Source organism: Colius striatus, chromosome W (genome assembly GCF_028858725.1).
Source record: "Colius striatus isolate bColStr4 chromosome W, bColStr4.1.hap1, whole genome shotgun sequence".
In the NCBI taxonomy this organism is placed as follows: domain Eukaryota; kingdom Metazoa; phylum Chordata; class Aves; order Coliiformes; family Coliidae; genus Colius; species Colius striatus.
Window position 1 is genome coordinate 25,217,162 of NC_084789.1, and position 26,380 is coordinate 25,243,541.

General features: G+C 42.1%; 1 protein-coding gene across 1 annotated transcript in view; it reads right to left on the reverse strand.

Annotated features, from left to right (window-relative positions):
- Nucleotides 1-26,380, reverse strand: part of LOC133628453 (guanine nucleotide-binding protein G(q) subunit alpha-like) — a 140,611-nt gene that overhangs the window by 13,203 nt on the left and 101,028 nt on the right. The window contains exons 4-5 of the mRNA XM_062016613.1: nt 21,246-21,374; nt 20,282-20,411 (exon numbers count right to left, since the gene is read on the reverse strand). Coding sequence (XP_061872597.1) covers nt 20,282-20,411; nt 21,246-21,374 — 259 coding nt within the window. The remainder of the gene's footprint in view (nt 1-20,281; nt 20,412-21,245; nt 21,375-26,380) is intronic.

Here is a 26,380-nt window from a genome sequence, read left to right on the forward strand (position 1 = left end):
GGAACACAGTGAAGACACCGCAGCCAGGTTCTGTGATATCACCACAGGGGTAGAAACTTGATGGTACTATAGAACTGATAAGCTACATAGCTACTACCCTAAGACAATAGTTTCTCTTTTTTTTTTTTGCCGAAATCATGTCCTTTGGGTTAACTTTGCTCATTATAATGTCATTATAATACCAAAATACACCTCCATCCCAAAGGCTACCTGCCTCTAAGGTCCAACCACCTCTCACTGAGCATGCGCTCTGATTTTCTTCTAGTCTATACCTTTTAAAGCAAAGTGAGGAAATTTTACACCAATTATAATAAAGACTAGAGTCACTCAAGTTCCATCCGAAAGAAAATATAGTATAAAAATGTCTTAAGAGAGGAGAAATGTTAGCGGAAGACACCATCGCAGACAAGTTGGGAGGACATCATTGCTGCCTTCTGGGATCAGTCTACGGCCTGAACCTCTATTCCCTCTCCATAAGGATGGCTATTGGGTAAGATTCAAAAACTTGGTTATACCAGTGTTATATACTCTACAGAGTTGTTTCATAATTTAACATGTTTGTTGACAACTGTATTATTCATATTCTTGGTACTTGCATGTGCTTTGCAGACAGTGTATTTATCACCAGAAATCCAAAAGAATCTGTGCTTCTGTTGCTTCAGTAAACTGCACTATTCATAAATCTATTCATGAGAGTTCTCATTAAATGCAATCAAAATCCTTAAGTGTGTGGGATGGTTTAACCCTGACTAGGTGCCAGATGCCCACCAAGCTGTTCTATCACTCCCTCTCCTCAAGCGAATAGGGAAGAGAGAAATATAACAAAGGGTTCACAATTCAAGATAAGGACAAGGTGATCACACAGCAATTATCATCACAGGCAAATCAGACTCAACTTGGGGAGAAATGGTTTGATTTATTAACACTTAATCAAAACAGAGCAGGGAAACATGAAATAAAAACTCGATTTTAAAACTCCTCCCCTCACTCCTCCATTCTGTCCCAAGTTTCTACCTCCTTCTCCCCAGCGGCGCAAGGGGATGGGGAATGGGGGTTATGGTCAGTTCATCACAAATGATCTTTGCTGCTGCTTCCTCTCAGGACGAGGACTCCTCACGCTTCCCACTGCTACAGTGTGAGGTCCCTCCCATGGGAGATACTCCTTCACGAACTTCTCCAACGCAGATCCTTCCCACAGGCTACAGTTCTTTACAAAATGTTCCAGCATGGGTCTTATCCATGGGCTACAGTTCTTCACAAACTGCCCCAGTGTGAGTTTCATCCACAGGGGAAACAGTCTTTCAGGAACAAACTGCTCCAGCATGGGCCCCCGATGGGGTCACAAGTCCTGCCAGCAAACCTGGTCCAGAGTAGGCTCCTCTCTCCATGGCTTTGCAGGTCCTGCCAAGAACTTGCTCCAGCACAGGCTTCCCACAGGATCACAGCCTCCCTTGCACATCCACCCGCTACAGCATGGGGTCCTCCATGGGCTGCAGATGGATCTCTGCTCCACCGTGGACCTCCACGGGCTACAGGGGCACAGCCTGTCTCACCACCGAGGAGGTGGTGTTCTCACATTCTCACTCCCTTCTGCTGCAGTTTTGCCTCTGCACAGCAACTTCTCCCCCTTCTCAGATATGTTAATTATAGAGGTGTTACCTCTGTCGCTAATTGACTCGGCCTTGGTCAGTGGCAGGTTCATCTCAGAGCGTACTGGCACTGACTCTATCAGATATAGGGAAAGTATCTAGCAGCTCGTTTTTTAAAGAAGCCACCCCTGTAGCCCCCTGCTACCAAAACATGGCCAGATAAACCCATTACAGTGTGGCTGTGCTAGTTCATGAACACAACTGGACTGAAGGTGCATCGTGCCATTTGTTCATCCATAATCGTGGTAGTTCAATATACCAAACACGACTATACTTATAGCACCCAATTGGACATCACTCAAAATCTAAGTCCAGCTGCCCCCAGCCCCTCTGATATCTGAGGTAAACTGAAATGGAAGGGGGTTTATTTTCTGTCAAATTTCTTTACCGTTTAACACAACTTATGGTTTCATTTATCAGCAAAAAGAAATCCTTAACAAGGAAAATAATGGAGAAAATATTGTTTTCCTAAGGCATAAAGATAGATATATGATATATTCGTATGTATAGAGGATGCATATTACGTATAGAACACTAGTGAAGTTCCTTACGCTAAAGTCAAAGTGAAAATAATATTACAGTTCTAAATACTAGTGAAATTTATCTAAAATCCTGTCACAAGCTCACATTTTACAATCATATTTATATATATATATATATTTAACATATATTAACTTGGACTAAAATGATTTAAACTGGCATTTCTTCCACAATTATTTTGGCCAATGGATGTTCTGATTTACTTCTAAAAATAATCTTTTATTAATGAATATTTTTTGCCATCCATTGCCTTTGTAGTTTTTCAATCTCCAATGACATCTCAGAAAATACTTTTGATTTATAATAGCTTATAAAAATGTCAATATTTCATTTAGTCTATTAGAAATTTAACAGTGTCTAATCCATTAATTTAGCTGAACTAAGGAAATCATGTCCTAAGTGTCTTTTCTGTTTTCCTATGGGAATACACACAAAAATATGATCCCCCTATATAAAAAGCCCACACTTTTATAGACCACCTACAGAAGTCATATGAAATCATGTAACTGTCTTAGTGTGTTAACATGGAAAAGACATTTGTCCAAACATCAATAAATAGAATTTTTTCTTTTGCCATTCTTATTAGTACTAACTACTTAATGAGTTCTGCAAAGGTAATGAAAATCCCTTTTCTATGAACAGAGATTTAAAAACTATACTCTGCTGTCTCTAGCCCACTAGATTACCAGTACTCCTGGAAAACTGAAACTCATTTCTGTATTTATTGCTGTGAGACCGTGAGATTTTATATATTTAGAAGAGCTACCTGTGATCTGTGTTTGAATGCAGCTTATCCTGCAATATGGAATAATAATATACTTTATGTAGGAAAAATGCTTTCATTAAGGAGAGAAGTTGATTTAAGTAAATTTATTTTAAAATAAGTTTAACTTATTTAAAATTTAACTTATTGAAAAATAAGTTGTAAACTTTGCTTTTTGTAAAACTGCAAGTTTCTCCAGATCCACTGTTATAACTCAGGGAAAATTTGACTTACAGAACATCATAAATTTACAAAAGATCTGATCCCTTCATTTTTCCTCTCACTACGAATTCTGTCAGACTTCTGGAAAAGTGAAAAGGTCAAATACATCTGATAGTTTAACTTATGTTTCTCTCCATCACATTATATCAGATTGTGGGAAGATTTACTTAAATTACAGTACTAATAATGTAATGAACATATTATGTAATCTGGATAATTTTTTTTCCTCGTTTCCACCAATTAATCTAGATAGCTGTAGTGTACTAATAAGGGTGGAATTTCAAACACATAAGTATCTGCCCCTTTTTATTCATTTAAGAAGGGAGAGGCATTTCAAATCCATACACCATGTGCAGTTTTAGAAAGATGTTTAAATATACTGTCCTTAGTATTTTTTTATATTTTACATCCATGAACCAAAATCAGATGCTTAGTTTTTTACAAACTAAACACATGTTTAGGAGATGAAAGATGACATTGTTTCTGAGCACTGATTGTTAGAGAAGCCATAGCCGGTCATCTTGGACCGGCTTGAGAGTTGGGCAAAGAAGAACAAGGGCAAGTTGCACCTCAGGAGGAACAACCTCATGCACCAGTGCAGGCTGGGGACTGACCTACTGGAGAGCAGCTCTGTGGACAGGGACCTGGAAGTTTTGGTTCACAGCAAACTAAGCATGAGCCAGCAATGTGCCCTCGTGGACAAGAAGGCCAATGGCATCCTGGGATGCATCAAGTGTGGCCAGCAGGTCAAGGGAGGTTCTGCTCCCCCTCTACTCTGCCCTGGTGAGGCCTCATCTGGAATCCTGTGCCCAGTTCTGGGCTCCTCAGATCAAGAGGGACAGAGAACTTCTGGAGAGAGGCCAGCGCAGGGCCACCAAGATGATCAGGGGACTGGAGCATCTTTCATACGAGGAAAGGCTGCTGGAACTGGGGCTGTTTAGTCTAGAGAAGAGGAGACTGAGGGGAGATCTTATTAACATTTACAAATATCTAAAGGGTGCGTGTCAGGAGGTTGGGACATCCTTTTTTTTCTATAGCAGCTAGCAACAGGACAAGGGGTAATGGGATGAAGCTGGAACACAAAAAGTTCCACTTAAATATAAGAAAAAACTATTTTACTGTGAGGGTGACAGAGCACTGGAACAGGTTGCCCAGGGAAGTTGTGGAAGTGTCCTTCCTTGGAGTTCTTCAAGACCCATCTGGATGCGTTCCTGTGTGACCTCATCTAGGTGGACCTGCTTCTACAGGAGGGTTGGATTAAATGATCTCTAAAGGTCCCTTCCAACCCCTACCATTCTATGATTCTATGATTATCCATTATTTCCATTTGCTCAGTCAGTACCAAGACCAAAAGAGAGAAAGTAGCTTTCAAGGCTCAAAAATATCACTTGTACTAGAACGATACAGTAATTCTTACTTCAGTCAAATTACAAGCAAACAAAAAAATACAAATCCAGGGTCTTGCAATCAGCCTTCCACCAACTTGAATCCTCATGGATAACATGAATTTTAAAATAATATATCTCAGCATTTGTTACACATTCCATAGAACACTGGAACAGGTTGCCCAGGGAAGTTGTGGAAGTGTCCTTCCTTGGAGGTCTTCAGGACCCATCTAGATGCGTTCCTGTGTGACCTCATCTAGGTGGACCTGCTTCTACAGGATTGTTGGACTAGATGATCTCTAAAGGTCCCTTCCAACCCCTACCATTCTATGTTTCTATGATTCTATGATAGTTATGACACAATTTGGGTAGCTATTCATACTTTTCTTCCTGTTTGAAACCTCTAATTCCTTAATTGTAGATCTTTGTCACTGGATTGCAATTTCATGAATATATCATTTAAGCACCATCCTACACAGGCAGACTGAACATTTGTCTCATTTCTATGCATGATGTCCCCTTTCAGAGTAGTTGAAGACTTAACTCCTCTAAGGATATTGTAAGAAATGGTGTGTAAGTCAATCCCACACATACCCAGTAAGTAAAAACAAGGCTTGAGATACACTAGCAAAACCTCTCAACTTATTATAGCTTCATCTGATTTTGAAACCAAATGTATTTCTTTTTAATAAGGTAATTAAGGAAAGAAAGATTTAGAGAAGAAGGTCAATCATACACTATGTTTTTAAAATACAGACCTGAACCCTAAGAACTGTAAAACAGTTACAGATTATGATGGATCATAATGCAAACAATAATTCTTATAGATTTATATTTATACATGAAAATGAGTTTAATAAAAATAATGCATTACGTGAAAAGAAACACATGGACAATTTAAAAAGTACAGTTTTCTTTGTTAAAGCATACAACATGGAATAATACTTCGGGCAATATCATGCAATGGACTAATTGGAAAAAGAAATTAGACCATCTTACAAAAATCATACTGTTTAATCAGGCCATGAAAGCAATGCAAGAGGAGCAGTAGAATGCAAATTTTTGAGTCAGATCTCTTACGCATATAACAGGCACAAGTATCAAAGCATTAGTTTCTATGATAGTATCACACTGTTACTATCCATAAGAAAAATGTAGGGCATTTATACACACTCTCTCAATTTGGTGCTAAAATTTTAATAGTTTCACGGTTCAAATGTTATTTGAATTTTGCAGAGTGTGAAAAAATATCTATTGACTGATTTCTAAAGTACCAAAGTTCAGTTATTGTCTTCCGTAATGAATCTGTCACATCACAGTGAGGAATAAGAATAATAGTTCTTGTCAATTTCTTAATTTAAGGTGAGAATTAACATATTTAAAATCTTTACATATTTCTGTCACACCCACATTCTGATAAAAATATGCTTTGCTTCATGTGGAGTAAATACATTCTGCTTTCCGAGACTGGAAGAAAAGGGAAAAGGATGGGAATAAAGCAGTGTTCTGGTATGCTAAAAAATCTATATAGAATCATAGAATGGTTTGGGCTGGAAGGGACCTTTAAAGGTCATCTAATCCAGCTCCCCTGCAATGAGCAAGGACGTTTTCCACTAGATTAGGTCACTCAGAGTCCCGTCCAACCTGACCTCAAATGTTTCCAGGGATGAGCGTCTACTACCCCTCTGGGCAATCTGCTCCAGTGTTTCATCACCTTCCTAATAAAAAAATTCTTCCTTTATATCTAGTCTGAATCTACTCTCTTTTAATTTAAAACCATTACCCTTGTCCTATTGCTACAGGCTCTACTAAAAAAATCAACCCCCTTTTTTCTTATAAGTGCCCTATAAATGCTGAAATGCCCCAAAAAGGTGTCCCTAGAGCCTTCTCTTATCCAGGATGAACAATCCCAACTCTCTCAGTCTTTCTTCAAAGGAGAGGGGTTCCAGCCCTCCAATCATTTCTGTGGCCCTCCTCTGGACCTACTCAAACACATCCATGTCTTTCCAGTACTGAGGATTCCAGAGCTAGATGCAGTACTCCAGGTGGAGTCTCACAACAGAGGAGTAGAGGGGTAGAATCACTTCCCTCAACCTGTTGACCACACTTCTTTTGATGCAGTCCAGGACATCATTGGCTTTTTGGGCTACATTGCCAGATCATGTCCAGTTTTTCATTCACCAGTACCCTCAAGTCCCTTTCCGCAGGGCTACTCTCAATTCATCCCTCAGCGTGTATTGATACAAGGTGTATTGACCCAGGTGTAGACCCTTGCACTTGGCCTTGTAGAATCTCATGAGGTTCACATGGGCCCACTTTTTGAGCTTTTTCAGGTCCCTCTGAATGGCATCTCATCCCTTAGGCGTGTCAACTGCAACAGTTTGTTGTCATTTGCAAATTTGCTGAGAGTGCCCTTGATCCCACTATGTCATTGATGAAGATATTAAATAGTACTGGTCCTAATACGGACCTCTAAGGGACTATGCAACTTGATATAGGTTGATCTGCAGGGGGATTGGACTACATGATCTCTAAAGGTCCCTTCTAACCCTACCATTCTATGATTCTATGACACCATTCATCACTGGTCTCCATCTGGACACTGAGCCATTGATCACTGCTCTCTGGATGTGACCATCCAACTAATTTCTCATCCACCAAACAGTCCATCCATCAAACCCATATCTCCAATTCAGAGAGAAGACTGTTGTGAAGGACCATATCAAAGGCCTTAGAAGTGCAGGTAGATGACATCAGTAGGTCTTCCCTTGTCCACTGATGTAGTCAGTCATAGAAGGCCACTAGGTTGATCAGCAAGACTTGCCCTTAGTGAAGCCATGCTGCCTGTCTCAAATCACCTCCCTATCCTCTATGTATTTTAACATAGCTTTGAAGAGTTGTAGTGGGTCTGGGGTGGTGGTGACTTTCCACAGCAGCTCTTGCAGTGCTGTGCTTACTGTTGGTATTGATAGCACATCAATGTTGTTACTACTGCTTGCACAAAATCAAGGCTGTCCCTCCAGCATTCCTTCCCCCACCTTCACCAATAGCTGTGAGTAGGCACGATCTTGGGAGGGGATACGGACAAGACAGCTGACCCAGGCTGACCAAGGAGATATTCCATACCATATGACGTCAACTCAGTAATATAAACTGGGGGAGAGGAGCAGGAAGAGGGGGCTTTCCAAAGCAACTGCTACACATACTGAAGCCCTGCTTCTCAGGAGGTGGCCAGACATCGCTGCTGATTAACAGCTTATTTTGCTTTGCTTCACTTTTCACGGGCATAGCTTTCCTTTTTCCTTATTAAACTGCTTTTATCTCAACTCACGAGACTTCCATCTTATTTCCTCCCCTCCCTGGCTTGCTGAGGAGGGGGATGATAGAGCGGTGTGGTGGGCACCTGACATCCAGCCAGGATCAAACCACCACAGCCTTTTTGGCACCCAATGTGGGGCAAGATAATAGCAGTTTTACATTAAATGTGCTGTAATTATAGTAAGTTAATAAGTGCAAAGCTCCTGTGTACGTCACAGAGCCTTGCTGTAGTACAGTTTATCTTTTACTTTACAATGTTTGGGAACATACTATTACTAACACTGACTCTGTGCTGCGCTCTAATATTGATAGCTTTGCTATGTTTGTTGTATAACTTTGGGAAAAGGATGAAGGGGCCTGGGAACATGATGGCCCAAATAATAACTATGAGTCTCATTCTGTTACTGATGGATTTACTGTGCTGTGAGAGCTATCTTGTGGAGGTAATGGGGCAACACACCTCCTTCCCCCAAGCTCGGACTGATGTAGGTTATTTTTTTACACAGACTTCCCAGGTCCTTAGTCACCCTTATGTGAATTTTTTAATATTACTAATTAACATGGCTGGTATATTACCTATTTTGTAGAATCTGGACTCATCCGGGTATGAGAGGACAAATTTGGGATGAAGAGATGTTGAAATGCCCCCTGAAGTGGCCAGTCCCTGGGTGGCAGGGTGTGTGGGTGAATTTAGGCAAATTCCTAGGACGATTATCACCTCCTGTAACCTGGGGTTTTATATCTGGACAGATAAAAACCCCTGCTATACTGGCACACCACCTGATCGAAGGGTGTCTTGCCTACCCCAATGAGGCCCATAAGGTTCAGACACTATACTGGGGCCTAGCCTCTGCCTACCGAGCTGCACTCCAGTCCTCTCAGAAAACTATGGTCGAGGTGGAAACTCAAATTGTATCTGAGATCACCATGGTTGAGTCAGGGAATCAAACAACAACCACAGTGGTTGCCCCAGTAGTGAAAAAGAAACAGTGAATAAGGAGGTCAACAAGTCCATATCATCTATTAGTAAGGGCAGAAGAGATGGAAGAGGAAAGGTTAGAGGAAGAAGCTGGTCCTTCAGTAAGGAGATCGGGAGAAGGAGTGAAAGAAATTGAAAAGGAAATGGAAACTACTCAGTCCCTGACCTCATCAGAACTTCGAGATATGCGAAAAAGATTACAGTCGCCAGCCAGGTGAGTGGATTGGTGCCTGGCTTCTCCGATGCTGGGATAACGGGGCTGACACTCAGCAATTGGAAGGTAGAGAAGTCCAACAGCTGGGATCTCTTGTGGGACCAGGGAATTGATAGAGGCATTAAAAAGAAGACCTCAATTTGCAGTCTCTGGAAACGGCTCCTCTCAAGTGTAAGGGCAAGATATCCATTCAAGGAAGATCTTGTAAATGCCCAAGGAAAGTGGACTACAGCAGATGGAGGCATACAGTACCTAAGGGAATTACCTGTGTTGGAAGTCATCTTTGGTGATCTAGATGATGCTGAGGCCTCCACAGATCCAGATGATGTCCAGTGTACACGGGCCATGCTGAGAAAAGTGATTCAGAGTGCTCCAGCTTCATATTCTAATAGCTTGGCAATGATGTATCACCCAGACATGGATATATCAACAGTGGAGAGAATATCTTCTTGGTTGCAAAACTTTGAAGACATAAAAGGGGCATGATACCCAGACATAAAAGAACTGCAATCACCTACTTTGATGCCAATGAGGAGACTTCAGGTCTGCAATTGCAAGGGTCAGATAGTGAATACTCTGATGAAGAAAAAAAATAGAGATTCCCTGCCTCCAGCCAGGAGGAGGAAAGTGATGACCGAATATACTGGACTGTGTGGGTTTGATGGCCTGGAACATCAGACCTACAAAGGTATAAGGTCTTAGCAGACACAGGAGCACAGTGTACATTGATGCCATCAAGGTATAGAGGCACAGATTCTGTCTGGATCTCTGGAGTGACAGGGGGATGTGAAGAATTATCTGTATTAGAGGCTGAAGTGAGCTTAACAGGGGACAGATGGGAAAAGCATCCCATTGTGACTGGTCCAGAGGCCCCTTGTATTCTTGGCATCGATTACTTCAGGAGAGGGTACTTCAAAGACCCCAAGGGGTATCGATGGGCTTTTGATATAGCCACTGTAGACACAGAGAAAATCAAACAACTCTCTAGTTTACCTGACCTCTCAGAAGACCCTTTTGTTGTGGGATTGCTGCAAGTTCAAGAACAACGGGTACCAATTGCTACCAGGATGGTGCACAGGAGGCAATATCGCACGAACCAAGACACCCTGACTCCCATCCGCGATTTGATTCATCAACTGGAGGCTCAAGGAGTAATTAGCAAAACTTATTCCCCATTTAATAGTCCCATATGGCCTGTGAAAAAATCTGATGGAGAGTCGAGGCTAACAGTAGACTATCATGGCCTGAACGAAGTGACACCACCACTGGGTGCTGCTGTACCAGACATGTTAGAGCTCCAGTATGAACTGGAGTCAAAAGCAGCCAAGTGGTATGCTACTACTGACACTGTCAATGCATTTTTCTCAATTCCTTTGGCAGCAGAGTGCAGGCCACAGTTCATCTTCACATAGAGAGCTGTCCAATATACCTGGAACCGATTGCACCAGGGGTGGAAACACAGTCCTACCATTTGTCATAGCGTGATGCAAATTGTGCTGGAAAAGGGTGATGCCCCTGAACATTTACAGTACATCAGTGACATAATTGTATGGGGCAACAAGGCAGAGGAAGTGTTTGAGAAGGGGAGAAGAATAATAATAAGATTCTTCTAAAAGCTGATTTTGCTATAAAAAGGAGCAAGGTAAAGGGATCTGCACAAGAGATCCAGTTCTTGGGCATAAAATGGCAGGATGGACATCAACATGTGCCTATGGATGTTGTGAACAAAATAGCGACTATGTCTCAACCAACTAATAAGAAACACAAGCTTTCCTGGGCCTTGTGGGATTCTGAATGATGCATATCCCAGGTTATAATCAGCTTGTGAGCCCTCTCTTTAGAGTAACCAGAAAGAAGAACTGTTTTGAGTGGGGCCTTGAGCAACAACAAGCTTTTCAACAAATTAAACAGGAAATAGCTCGTGCAGTCGCCCTTGGGCCCATCCGTACAGGATCAGATGTGCAAAATATCCTCTACACTGCCACTGGAGAGCATGGTCTCACCTGGAGCCTCTGGCAGAAAACATCTGGAGAAACCCGAAGTCGACCATTAGGGTTTTGAAGTCAAGGATATCGAGGATCATAAGCCCACTACACCCCAACTGAAAAAGAAATACTAGCAGCATATGAGGGACTTTGACCTGCTTCAGAAGTCATTGGCACAGAAGCTTATCTCCTTTTGGCACCACATCTGCCTGTGCTACACTGGATGTTCAAAGGGAAAATCCTTTCTACACATCACGCAACCAGCGCTACATGGAGCAAGTGGATAGCATTGATTACACAATGATCTCGGCTGGGGAAATCTAATCACCCAGGAATCCTGGAAGAGATCACAGACTGGCCAGAAGGCAAAGATTTTGGAGCATTGCCAGAGGAAGTAGCTCGTGCCCAAGAGGCACCATCATATAATGAACTATCAGAAGATGAGAGGCATTATGCTTTGTTTACTGATGGATCCTGCTGCATGGTAGGAAATCATCGTAAGTGGAAAGCTGCTGTGTGGAGTCCTACACAACGAGTTGTTGAGGCCACTGAAGGAGAAGGTGAGTCAAGTCGGTTTGCTGAAGTGAAAGCCAGTCAACTAGCTCTAGAGATTGCAGAATGAGAGAAGTGGCCAGTATTCTAACTTTACACTGACTCCTGGATCGTGACTAATGCCCTATGGGGATGGCTACAGCAATGGAAGAAGACCAATTGGCAGTGCAGAGGTAAATCCATCTGGGCTGCTGCATTGTGGGAAGACATTGCTGCTCGGGTGGAAAACATGACTCTGAAGGTACATCATGTAGATGCTCACGTGCCCAAAAGCCGTGCCACTGAAGAACAATGGAACAACCAACAGGTAGATAAAGCTGCCAAAATTGAAGTAGCTCAGGTAGACCTAGAGGTATTTATAGCTCGATGGGTCCATGAAACATCAGAACATCTAGGGAGAGATGCAACATATAGATGTGCACGTGATCGAGGGGTGGACTTGACCATGGAGGCCTTCACACAGATCACCCATGAACGTGAAACGTGCTGCAATCAAGCGAGCCACATGAACCAAGTCTCCCTGGAACAGAGGCCGATGGCTGGGTTTTCAATATGGTGAGGCCTGACAAATTGACTATGTTGGACCACTACCACAAACACACCAAGGCAAGTGTTATATACTCACCATGGTGGAAGCAACTACCGGTTGGTTAAAAACATACTCTGTAAACCATGCCACTGCCCGAAATACTGTCTTAGGCCTTGAAAGGCAAGTTTTGTGGCGACACGGCACTCCAGAAAGAATTGAATCAGACAATGGGACTCATTTTCGAAATAATCTCATAAACTCCTGGGCAAAGAAACATGGCATTGAGTGGATATACCACATCCTCTATCACCCACAAGACTCTGGAAAGATTGAAAGATATAGCAGATTACTATAGACCATGTTGAGAGCACTGGGCAATGGGGCATGGAAGCAGTGGGATAAAAATTTAGCGGAAGCCACTTGACTGGTTGACAGCAGAGGTTCAACTAACCGTCCTGGTCCTGCCCAAACAAAACCCCTACATACTGTGGGAGGAGATAAGGTCCCTGTAGTGCACCCAGGGAAGTGACTGGGGAAAGCAGTATGGGTTGCACCTCCCATGGGAAAGGGCAAGCCCATTCGTGGGATTGTCTTTGCTCAAGGGCCTGGGTGTACTTGGTGGGTAATGAGAAAGGATGGGGAAGCTCGATGTGTGCCTCAAGGAGATTTAACCTTAGGGGAAAAATAACTTGTGATGTGAGTTCTCTGTTGTAGGAGATGAGGCATGAACTTCACAAGAAACGAGATGAGTGGACAAACCAAGCCAGTGCTGGTGCCCAACACTGAACACACTGTTTCCCCTGGCCTGGATACCCATCTTGATGGATGAGACCTAAGTCATGGCCTGCTCCAGTGAACATCTGCAGAGGATGGAAGATACAAGAATGTTGTTTCTTTGTTCGATGCAAGATGGAATACAAGAATGGTGTTTGCCTGTTGAAGAGTGGGGCTACTGGTTAATGAGAGTGTATAAGAATGTATATGGGTTGTTAAGACGGTTTGTCTGAGCATGACATAAATGGTATAGAATAAGGGGTGGAAACTGTAGTGGGTCTGGGATGGTAGTGATTTTCCACAGCAGCTCTTGCAGTTCTGTGCTTACTGTTGGTATTGATAGCACATCAATGTTGTTACTACTGCTCGCACAGCATCAAGACTGTCCCTCCAGCATTCCTTCCCCTACGTTCACCAATAGCTGTGGGTGGGCACGATCTTGGGAGGGGCCACGGCCAGGACAGCTGACCCAGACTGACCAAGGAGATATTCCATACCATATGACGTCATCTTAGTAATATAAACTGCGGGAGAGGAGCAGGAAGGGGGATGGGCGAGATTCATTTTTGGCCTTCCAAAGCAACCACTACGCTTCTCGGGAGGTGGGCGGACATTGCTGATGATGGGAAGTAGAGATTAACAGCTGATTTTACTTTTGCTTCGCTTCTCACGCATGTGGCTTTTCTTTCTGTTTATTAAACTGCTTTTATCTCAAATCATGAGACTCTCATTTCCTTCCCTCACTGGCTTGCTGAGGAGGGCAGGGATAGAGCGGTGTGGGGGGCACCTGGCATCCAGTCAGGGTCAAACCACCACAAGAGTGTAGCCAGCAGGTCAAGGGAGGTTTTTCTCCCTCTCTACTCTGCCCTGGTGAGGCCTCATCTGGAGTACTGTGTCCAGTTCTGGGCTCCTCAGCTCAAGAGGGATAGGGAACTTCTGGAGAGAGGCCAGCACAGGGCCACCAAGATGATGAGGGGACTGGAGCATCTTTATACGAGGAAAGACTTGAGGGAGCATCTTTATACGAGGAAAGGCTGAGGACACTAGGGCTGTTTAGTCTAGAGAAGAGGAGACTGAGGAGGGATCTTATTAATATTTATAAATATCTAAATGGTGGGTGTCAGGAGGTTGGGGCAGCACTTTTTTCTATTTTAGCTAGCAACAGGACAAGGGGTAATGTGATGAAGCGTGAACACAAAAAGTTCTATTTAAATATAAGAAAAAACTATTTTACTGTGTGGGTGATGGAGCACTGGAACAGGCTGCCCAGGGAGTCTCCTTCCTTGGAGGTCTTCAAGACCTGCTGGACCTGCTTCTGCAGAGGGGTTGGACTAAATGATCTCTAAAGGTCCCTTCCAATCCTACCATTCTATGATTCTATGATCCGTTCCATGATCAACCTGGCCACAGAGATTAGGCTGATAGGTTCGTAGTTCCCAGGATCCTCCTTTCTACCCTTTTTTTAAAATGAGTTTAATTTTTTTTATTTTTAAAGTTTGCTTTTTTATTCTTTACAACAGTTTGTGTCAAGGGCTGATTCTCAACAGATTGCAGTGGGGGAGCAGATCTGCTACGTACAATATCCTGACCTAGAATCAGATTGTCTACAAATGATTTAGTGCCATGTGTCCCACAATCTTGCAGTACATGGAGGAGAGGCAGTGCCACATCTGTCTATGCCTCGATTCCTGACCACGAAAGCTGCTTTGCACTAAGCCCGTCTTGTTTGAGGTAGGCAGTTGACTCTTGTGAGCTCACCAAGGTGCCTGCGGTACTGCAGTATTGCTATGTCTAGGTGGGATTCTGACTTAGAGGCATTTAGTATTAAGCCTGCAGATTGTAGCCTCATGCCAGTGGCTCCTCAGCCAAACACATACACCAGGGATCTAAATTTGTGGTTCTTCTCATACTATTGCAACAACATATCATCAGTAGGGTAAAACTAACCTGTCTCACAATGGTCTGACAGGGTACAGCTTACTGAAAGTCAAAACTAAGACCCAGATGGGTGCTTAGCTCCAAGACAGACTGGATTCACCCAAGAGCTGAAGGAATACAGGCCTAAGGCTGCTGGAATGTGACACAAGTTTCTGTATTTATGTCTCTCAAAAATGTTTTGAATTACAGTTATGAACATATTTAAACTGAAAAACAAAAAGTTTCAAAAGTTTTTCACTGATGTTAATAAGGAACATAGTTTAGCAATGAGGTAGAAGAACCATCTTCAAAATAAAGAGGAGTTTTAGAACTTTTACCACCACATTTCTTTCAAAAAAATGTTTTGTTTTGAAAGTGAAAACTTAAAAAATCAAGACAGTTTTATGAGTAAGTTCTTTTTCATAAGAGTTGAAAAAAGTCATGAAATAATATTACTTCACTTATTTCAAAGTGGTAAGAGAGTCAAGAGAGAAGAACAGTGTTCAGTCCATATGTTCCATTCAATTTGTAAAATATGAACACTTTTAGCTGATAACAACAAAGGACAAGATTATTTACTCTGAAAGCTCAGGAAGATATTCTTCCATCTTCTAAAGATGATCAAGTTATAAATAAAACATTCATGCAAAATTATGAAAGTGAGGTTTCTCTTTAATCTCCTTTTCCTAAAAAGACTATTTCAAATTATTTTTATTTACATTACATCAGAAGCTAAAATTTTTAGTGATTCTGTTAGATCAATACACTGAGAAAAATAATTAAGATCACATCTGACACCCTACCTTCTGACACCCTATCCCTTGACCAATATTGTCAGTGTAGACAGACCGCCAACACTGTCCCCTGACTGACATTTGCAGTGTAGGCAGGATGCCACCCACATTATTCATGTATGGTATGATTCTCTCAAATCACACTACCATTGATGGAGTCAAGGGGCAGTGCAACTCTTACCCACAGTCAAAAGGCATTTGCATGATTGGCTGTTGCTGCCAGATGACCTGGACACCAAATGTCCTGCCTCACTTCCCCCTACCCCTTCCCTGTGAGCCTTGCAGTGCCTCACCTTCCTCTCTCTAAGGTACTGCCTGAGAACTGATGGGAAGGTGTTCACCACCAGATGGAGATATGCCTCATAGTTCTCTTTCCCAGCAGATCTTTTTGCATACCCTATATCCTAGCCCAGATTAGAAGTCATTGCAAATGACTGACACTCAGTTGTGGACACCAGGATCGTTGGATCCACAAACTGCCCCTTCGGGATGTCCTAGAAGTGATTTTGTATTTCAAGAAGTGATAATGTCCATGATGAGCCTGGAGCCACTGATTTAGCCCAACTACTGGACCGCCATGGCTACCCATGTCTCAGACAGACAAATTCTTCATTGGATGGAAAACTGGTTGGATGGTCAAGCCCAGAGAGTGGTGATGGAGTTAAATCCAGTTGGTGGATGGTCACTAGTGATCTGTTCTCTTTAATATCTTTATTAATGATCAGGATGAGGGGATTGAGTGTGCCTTCAGTAAGTTTGTGGATGATAAGAAGCTGGGCAGGTGTGTAGATATGCAAGTTGGATTGATGGGCTGAGGCCAATGAGATTCAACAAGACCAAGTGCTGGATCATGCACTTGGGTCACAACAACCCCATGAAACGCTACAGGCTTGGGGAAGAGTGGCTGGAAAGCTGTCCTGCAGAAAAGGACGTGAGTGTTGATTGACAGCTGCCTGAACATGAGCCAGCAGTGTGCTCACATGGCCAAGAAGGTCAATGGCATCCTGGCTTGTATTAGAAAATGTGGACAGCAGGACCAGGGAAGTGATTATGCCCCTGTACTTGGCACTGATGAGGCTGCACTTTAGATACTGTGTTCATTTTTGGGCCTCTCACTACAGGAAAGAGATTGAGGTGCTGGAGCATGTCCAAAGAAGTGCAACGAAGCTGTTGAAGGATATAGAATACAAGTGTTATGAGGAGCAGCTGAGGGAGATGGGGTTGTTTAGTCTGGAGAAAAGGAGGGTGAGGGGAGACCTTATCACTCTCTACAACTAGCTAAAAGAAGATTGTAGCAAGGTGATGATGGATTTGTACAGAGCATCCTGCATCTGGGCACCAAGGAGTTCCTGTGTTGGGAATGCTGATATTGGTGGAATTGTGGGGCCACTCACTGTCAGGGTTTTGCAAGGAGACACTTTTGCTTGGTAACAGGAGGAGGGGACTGCAGTGTAGATCTGGTAAAGAGTTCTTGGACTTTCCCCCAGCTCTTGGGTTCAGATCCACCTCCGGCTCAGCTGGGCCAATCTGGCACCTCTGTGATCACTATTTAAGGATGGGAATTTGAAGTGCTTGGGAGGAGGTGTAGGAGTGGTACAAGATGGAGGTGATAATGCAGACCACATAGTCAGAGAAAGAGGAAGGAAGGAGTGCAACCTGTGGCAAGAACACATGCTGTGCCCCTGCAACCCATGAAGGGCAATGGCAGGACTGAGAGCCATCAGCAGCTCCGGGTGAGTACGCCCAGATGGTCAGGAGACTGTGTGAGGAGGTGGCCATGCTGGCAAGCTTGCGGGCCGCAGAGCAGAGCCACACAAGAGGCGGAGAGGAGCTGCAGCCCTTGGGATGAATGCACGTCGTCGGAGCGGCCCATGCAGGGCTGCCGGGTGTGTGAGATACCTCGCAGTGGAGCAGGGAGGAAAGACAAACAGCAGAAATAATCAAGAATAGACTGACTGAACCTCCCATTCCCTGCCCCCCTGAGCCATTCATGGGGGAAGGAGATGACACCAGGATCAGGGCTTTGAGCCCTGGAAGAGGGGAGGGGTAGGGAGAAGATGGTCTTAAAGGACTGGTTGTGTTCTTCATTGTATCACTCTGTATTGTTTTCTTTGTTATGTTTTGGGGTCTTATGGTTATGTTTTAGTTGGTGTTGGATTAAATTATTTTCTGTTTTCTTCCCCAAACCGAGTAGCCTTGTCTGTTTTATCCTGGACCATAAGCAGCAATTAAGCCCTCCCTGCCCTTTGGGAATTCTTAAGTCTGTGGTACTTGAGTCTAATTGTGGTCTTTTGTCTCCAAGCTGGAGAAAGTAATCATCAATCTCTCTGTTGTCCTGGAAAATAGAGAAAATGTAACAACTGATGCCATGCAATCACTGCAGCAAGAAGTTGCTTGGCTATCACAGATTACTATTCTAAACCACTGGTCTTAATTATTTGCTGGCCATACAAGGTGGCATTTGCATCAACCAAGATCTATGCATTGAGACTGACCTTAAGAAAATCCAGGAATAACTAAAGTCCTTGCATCAGGTGGCAACCAAAGGAATCGATTGGGGAATTGGTGAATGGAGGTTATGGCTTTCCTCTTGGTTTCCAGATATCAGTAGTCGTCAAAAGATTTTGTCTGTAATTTTGTAATTATCTTGTTTATTGTCATTGTTTAAGCTTTGTTTTTTATCAGTAGATGGGGTTGTAGACTGTATTGTAAAGCATTTTCCCAGTCATGGTCAAACCACTCCCTGACCCGGGTTGGGGCCATTAGATATAAGCAGATGCTGGTTGCAATCTCTTTCACATCCTGTCTGTTAGCAATTGGGAAGATGTCACAGTAATCAACTCCCAGATGCCTACGCAACTGATACTTGCTAGAGGTGATTCTACAGTACCCATCTCACAATGCACCAGCTTTCAACCTGACTATGTAACATACCCTGCAGGTGGCAGAATACCAACCTCATCTAGCTTATTATATAACTAACAACCCACCAAAATATAACACTCCAGTCTGTAACTCCATGTCAAGTGATCATTTGAGAGAATCATACAGTGGAAGCGATGCCCTGCCTTCTGACATCCTGCTCCTTGACCAATACTGACAGCTTAGATGGACTGCCAACATCCTGCCTCCTGACCTACATTGTTGCATTCAAAATGCATTTGCACAATCGACTGTTTCTGCCAGATGACCCAGAGACCAAATGTCCCTGTTAGTCCACTAGAGCCATGGCATCACTTATGATCCCGTGTTCACTGTTGGTGATTGGGTGAGTTGCTAAATGGGGGAATTGTTGCTCATCTTTCTTACTTTCTCAATAAAGCTTTGTTTTATAACTTTTTGTCAGACTCTATAACTGTTCAGACCGCAACATCAAAGAAATATGTCTTACAAAACAAAATAAAAACATTCTGAAACCCATCAAGTAAAAAGAATACAAAAATAAATGACAAGATGTATTCACTATGCAAGCAACTGAAAATTTCTTCTTCCTAACTGCTACACTTTTTAATGAGATGGCTGGTGATAGAAATAATGCAATGAGATTTTTTTCTTTTATGAGAAAAGTATAAATTTAAAAGCTTTCAGAGCTTCCACTGTTTCTTAAAAATTTAATACTGAAGAAAGTTGAGAATACAGTCACAACTGTCCAGGGACATGTGTTTTACCTTGCTATGTCAACCCTTCTCTTATACAATGAACTTGACATATATATACACAATCACAGAATCTTAAGGGTTGGAAGGGACCTTGAAAGATCATCTAGTCCAACCCCCCTGCCAGAGCAGGACCTCCTATCATGAAGAACACTAAAATGTTTTCTTTTCTCATCTAACTTTTGTAAATGAATGTTAAAAACTTGCATAGAACAGCACTGGTAACTCATTTAAGTTTGACAATTAATGGGAATAATCTTCATTAAAAAAATCCAAATATTAAATTTCTCTCCTATTTTCTAAAACTGTATACAGAACAGTACTGCTGTATTTTGCCTACTTAGTTCATACCACCCATGAGTTTCTTCTGTTATTCTTTGAAATAGCAATACAAGTAGAAAATATAAGCCAATATAAATTCTCCACTTCAAGTCAATGGAATGAAGTTTACTACTTTAGGGTCTGATCTAGTAAAGAAGCTATGAATTTTGTTTTAATATCCACTATCTATTTTTATGGATCTGCTACACAACATTAACTATGTAAATAGCTACAATAAGAACATTTCTCTACAGACAACTATTCCACTTTTAACACAAAACAGATAAGTTCCTCTGATCCTCCATGGAGGAGATAATTTTGTGTCATATTTGAAGATTAGCCTCAATCCTTATTGAACTTCTCATTTCATTACATATAGTTTCTACTGATAGACATTTGGAAAACAGCCAGGACTGGAAAAGCCAGTCTGCTTTGAAAATGTCTTAAAAGAACTAACAACTGTGTTCTGCTGTTTAGTGTGAAGTATTCAATCTATGATTATACTTTACTGGTCCAACAAATTTAATATCAAAATAATTATGTAAAAACACACACATTTCTACTGAAGCTATCCACAAACTTGTGCTTTAATAAAATTTTAAATAATATTTAACATTTAAAATTTATTTTATTGAAATTATTTTTTCATAAAAAAATTATGATTTATGCTGATACTTGCTTACCTCATTGTCTGACTCCACAAGCACTTGATCGTATTCACTAAGAGCTACTAGAAACATGATAGATGTGACATTTTCAAAGCAATGTATCCATTTTCTTCTTTCCGATCGTTGGCCTCCTACATCTACCATTCTGCAAAATTAACAATAATCACATCAACTCCACAAATACTTTAGCAGATAAACATACACTCATATATGGAATTTGAATTATTATGGGTCTCAAAGTCCTCAGAGTTCTGATATTCAAAATTCTCATAATTCTGAGCCATGATTCTAGAATGTATGCCCTGTGTATTTAGCAGAAACACATGTCCACACTATGAAGTTGGTGGCTAGCCTTTCTCCCAAGAAATTATGTCAAAATTCCAAACTAGTCAAGGCTGCCTAGTTTTAAGAGTATAAATAGAATACAATCTATATTTACTGAATTTATAGTCAAAATAAAACCTCAAATGTACTGGTAGTGTACTCCCAATTCATTATGGATCTCAATGTAACTAGACACTCTGGTGTCTAACTTGAAATTGTAATTGCATAGTTATTTTTTAAGAAACTGTATTTGCACTCAAATTGAGCTATGGGTAAAATATTTGTAAGATTGGAATTAACCTTACAAAATGTCACTCTTTTCTAAAAATCAGGTACAGAAGTGATACCTTTATATTTCATAATTTATTATTCATAATAAAGTGGACAGACTCATTTTATTGAAAAATGACTTTCAGTTTTTCTATTAATAATAACTACCTTCAGAAAAAGAAAAGTCTATTTGTCTCTCATCCTCTTGACATCTTTAACAACAGTTGCTAATCATATATGGACAAAAATATGAAAATAAAATGAAGTTAAAATTGTAAAAAATATTGAATAATTTGTACTTTTAACCAATATCCTATACATGGTACCACTAATGTAGAAAGAAACAAAAGAAACAGAGTAAATGGGTGTTAAACTTTTTTTCTACCTGAAAATGACGCTTTGTAAGTCGAATGGATATTCAATGATCCCTGTTGTTGGGACTCGAACTCTAAGCACATCTTGCTGAGTTGGCAGATAGGTGGAATCTGCTATGCGGTCCAAGTCATTAAGGTAACTATAGATGGGGAGAAACAACAGGAATGCAAGACAGTGAAACCATAATCCCACTTAAGAAAAGAGAAAGGAAGACTTGAGTAATGAAATGAAGTGTGGGATAGGAAGAAATGCAACAGAAAAAAGAGTAACATCAACATAAAGAAGGGAAGGAAATATAAAGGAGTGCTCCATTTTCCCTTCCTGTTATTTTCATAGCTTCAAGTAAATTCTACAAAAAGACAGCATGATTATGATTTTCATATAAATGTGCTTGGATTTCACATGTTGAATCACCAATAAATCAAAATTCTTAGTTATTCAATTCTGGTTAATTTAAAGACAAATAATATGATAAAATGTTTAAGAAATATAAGACTATAATTTTATCTGAAGCATCTGAATATTTATCTGAATATTTCTTGATAATTACTCTGCAATGTCTACAAATGATAGATAAACATGACTCTTCCAAGTGATAGTGAACTATTTTTATTTTCAAAATGGTAGGAGTATAAATGTCACCCTTTAGAGATAAAAGAAAAAAAAACCCCACACTGACAAATTAAAAAACTCTCCACCTGAAATTCCTGCATCCAGACTGAAACTTCTGATCAAGTTAATAAGCCTGCAGTACATGAAATATATCCCAGACAGCAAATAATCTGAAGCTTCAATAAAATTGCTTGCAAAGTCTTGTTAACTACAACACACAACACTTCTACTGCTTAATGGTAGTTTTAAAGTATAAAGCAGCAGTGCACTGGAGGTTTTATTCACTTTTACAAGATATGTTTCAAAAAACAGAGGGATAATATACAAATGTGTGATTTCCCGTTTGAGTCCAGGAGTTGCACATTCACAGAATCATAGAATCTTAAGGGTTGGAAGGGACCTCGAACGATCATCTAGTTTAACTCTCCTGTCAGAGCAGAACCACTTAGAGTAGGTCACAAAGGAACTCGTCCAGGTGAGTTTTGAATGTCTCCAGAGAAGGAGACTCCACAACCCATCTGGGCAACCTGTTCCAGCGCTCCATTACCCTCACAGTGAAGTAAGTTTTTCCTTACCTTTCTTTGGAACCTCTTATGCTCCAGCTTGCACCCATTGCCCCTTGTCTTATGATTGGACATCATGGAGCAGAGCCTGACTCCATCCTCCTGACATCTACCCTTTACATATTTGTAAACATTAATGAGGTCAGCCCTCAGTCTCCTCTTCTCCAAACTAAAGAGCCCCAGCTCCCTCAGCCTTTCATCATAAGGGAGATGCTCCACTCCCTTAATCATCTTTTTGTGGCCCTGTGCTGAACTCTCTCTAGCAGCTCCCTACCCTGCTTGAACTCAGGGGCCCAGAACTGGACACAATATTCTAGATGCAGTCTCACTAGGGCAGAGTAGAAGGGGAGGAGAACCTCTCTTGACCTACTAACCACCTCCCTTCTAATACACCCCAGGATGCCATTGGCCTTCTTGGCCACGAGGGCACATTGTTGGGTCATGGTCATCCTGCTGTCCACCAGGACTCCCAAGTCCCTTTCCCCTATACTACTCTCTAAGAGTTCATTCCCCAACTATCTTGGGCCCCTTTATCCTGTAATTCCCTGTCCCACGAGACGTCCCCTAGCAATTGCTTGAAAAGACCAAAGTTGACCCTGCTAAAGTCCAGGGTTACAATCCTGCTTGGTATTCTGTTCCTACTGCAGAAGAACCTGAACTCCACCATCTCGTGGTCACTGCAGACAAGGCTGCCCTCAACCTTCACTGCTTCAATCAAACCCTGATTCTCTGTGAGTATAAAATGCAGTAGTGTTCCTCTCCTACTTGGACTGGAATTCAGATTTTAATGCAATTTATACATTCTTACTCTAAAGCAAAGGAACAGAGATTTATTTTAATTTTCTTCTGTCCTGTGTTTGACCAGGATAAGGTTAATTTTTTACAAGGTGCTATCAAGGGACACATCCTGGGTTTGTCTGGGATAGGGTTAACCTTTACAGGAGGGTATGAAGGGGTACAGTCAAGGCAGCTGATCCAGGCTGGCCAACAGGTATTCAATACCATCCTGACGTCATGCTCAGTATATAGGTGGGGAGCTAGCTGAGAGGGGCTCTCTTGGGGAACCACGGTTTTCAATTGGGAGTGACTGTGTTGGGTTCCGAGTGGTGAGCAACTGCATTCATGCACTACTCTCTTTGTATATTCTTTCATTTATTGTTATAACTGTTTCTTCTTAACTTGTGTTGTTCTATTAAACTCTTTTTATTTCAACTCGTGGTTTTCTTCCCCTTTTCCCCTGATTCCGCTCTCCATTTCACCAGGAAGGGAAGGAGTGAGTGAACAATTTTGTGGCTCTTTGTTCTCAGCTGGGCAAAACCACGACATCTTCCCATGACCATATTTAATTTCACACTTTTGCAGGACATTAGTCAGACTTCCTGTTACCATAGAAGTAGATATAACTTTCCATTCTTCTGCCAACTTAGAGGGAACTAAAAATGTTTCTGAAAATCAGACTGAAAGCTTTGAATGCATCATCAACACAAAATTCCTTTCAAGATACTCTAAAATCAATAAAATCTTAAATTTCTCTTTAAATTTCAAGTGTAAATGAAAAGAAGTTAATATTTCCATAAAAAGGAAAAGACAATTGGAATGACATTATTATTTAAACACATGCTACCAGCACACATAAATTTCAAACATCATTATTATAGCTATGTAGTGGTTTTGTGTGGCCAGGTTTTGCTAGCAGGGGGCTACAGGGGTGGCTTCTTTAAAAAAGAGCTGCTAGAAGCTTCCCCTGTAGCTGATAGGACCAGCACCAGTCAGCTCTATGATGGACCTGACGCTGAATAAAGCCGAGACAATTAACAATGGAGGTAACACCTCTGTGCGTAAAGTAGTTGAGAAGGGGAAGAAGTTGCTGCACAGACATTAAATTGCAGCAGCAGCAGAAGGGAGTGAGAATGTGAAAACAACACCTCCGCAGACACCAAGGTCAGTGGAGAAGGACAGGATGGAGGTGCCCAGGCACTGGAAGAAAGATTCCCCTGTGACCTGTGGTGAAGACCATGGTGAGGCAGGCTGTGCCCCTACAGCCCATAGAGGTCCATGGTAGAGCCAGACATCCACCTGCAGCTTATGGAGGACCTCATGTTGGAGCAGGTGGATGTGTGAGGGAGGCTGAGACCCCATGGGAAGCCCACGCTGTAGTAAGTTCCTGGCAGGACCTGGGAACTCATGAAGAGAGAAGCCCATGTCGGACCAGGTTTGCTGGCAGAACTTGTGGCCCCATGGGGGACGCACTATGGAGCAGTTCATTCCCAAAGGACTGTTTCCCCTGTGGATGAGATAAACATTGGGGCAGTTTGTGAAGAACTGTAGCCTGTCGGAAAGACCCATGTTGGAGAAGTTTGTGGAGAACTATCTCCTGTGAGAGGGACCCCACACCGTAGCAGTGGGAAGTGAGGAGTCCTCCTCATGAGGACAGTGGCAAAGTCTATCTGTAATGAACTGACCTTTACCCCCATTTCTCATCCCCCTGCACCACTCAGGGAGAGGAGGTAGAAACCTGGGAAGAAGGGAGGAGTGGGGGAAGATATTTTAAGATTTGGTTTTTATTTCTCATTTCCCTACTCTGTTTTGATTGTTTGTTAATAAATCAAACCATTTTCCCCCAAGTTGAATCTATTTTTCTAGTGATGATAATTGCTGAGTGATCTCCCTGTCCTTATCTTGACTCACAAGCTCTTTGTTATATTTCTTTGTCCCCTGTCCAGTTGAGGAGGGGGAGTGATAGGAACGACTTGATGGGCATCTGGCATTCAATCAGGGCTAAACCACCACAATCTGTTACAGTAAGATTTAGAATTTCATATTTTTAGAATAGAACAGAATCAAATAGTTCTAGTTGGAAGAGACCTACAATGACCTAGTCCAACTGCCTGACCAATTCAGGATTGACAAAAAGTTAAAACATAGTATTAAGTGATTGTCCAAATGCCTTTTAAACAGTGACAGGTTTGTGGCATCAATCATCTCTCTAGGAATAATGTTTCAGTGTTTGCCATGCTCTCAGTAAAGAAATGCTTCCTAATGTGCAGTCTAAAACACCCCTGGCACAGCTTTGAATCATTCCCATGCATCCTGTCACCAGGGAGAAGAGATCAGCACCTCTGTCTGCACTTCCCTTTCTGTGTTGTGATTATGTGGAGCCATTTCTGGTAAAAAGGAGGGACTGCAATGGTGGTCCCTGTAAGAAGTTGTTCAAAACTTTTCCTGGCTCTAAGTTGGACTCACCTCTGGGGCTGAGCTAATTGGTCATCTCTGCAACCAATTTTTGGGGAGAAGAAGCCAGAAGAGGAGGGGTTGGAGAGAGTGGAAGCAACCATGCAGATCCCATGGTAGGTCAGTGAGGGAAGAGAGGAGGAGGTGTGCCAGAGCAGAGATTCCCCTTCATTCCATGGTGAGACAGTAGGCTGTCCCCCTGCAACCCATGGAGGGTAATGGTGAAGCTGAGAGGTGCCAGCAGCTTGTGAAAGACCCCATGCCAGAGGGGGTGGCTGTGACCAGAGGAGGCCATGATTCTGTAGGGTGGTGGCACTGGAGCAGAATGTGCCTGGAGTTCTGCTGGACGCAGAAGAAACCCACACTGGAGGAGTCTGTGAGGAACTGCAACACTTGGGAAGGACTCTCATTGGAAAGGTTCATTAAGGACTGTATCCTGTGGGAGGGACCCTGTGTTGGAGCAGGGGAAGAATGTGAGGAGTTCTATTTTAAGAGGAAGGAGAGGCCTGTCACAAGACCTTTGACAAAATCCCCATTCCCTGCCCTCCTGCATCGCTGAAGGGGGAGGAGGTAGAGATATCGAGAGCAGGAAGCTGAGCCCAGGAAGAAGGGAAGGGTAGGGGAAGGAGATCTTAAAGTGCTGATTATATTTTTCTCATCATCCTGCTCTGGTTTTGCTTTCTGTCTGTTGTGTTTCTAGTTGGTAATGGATTAAACTGTTCTTACTTTCTTCCCTAAG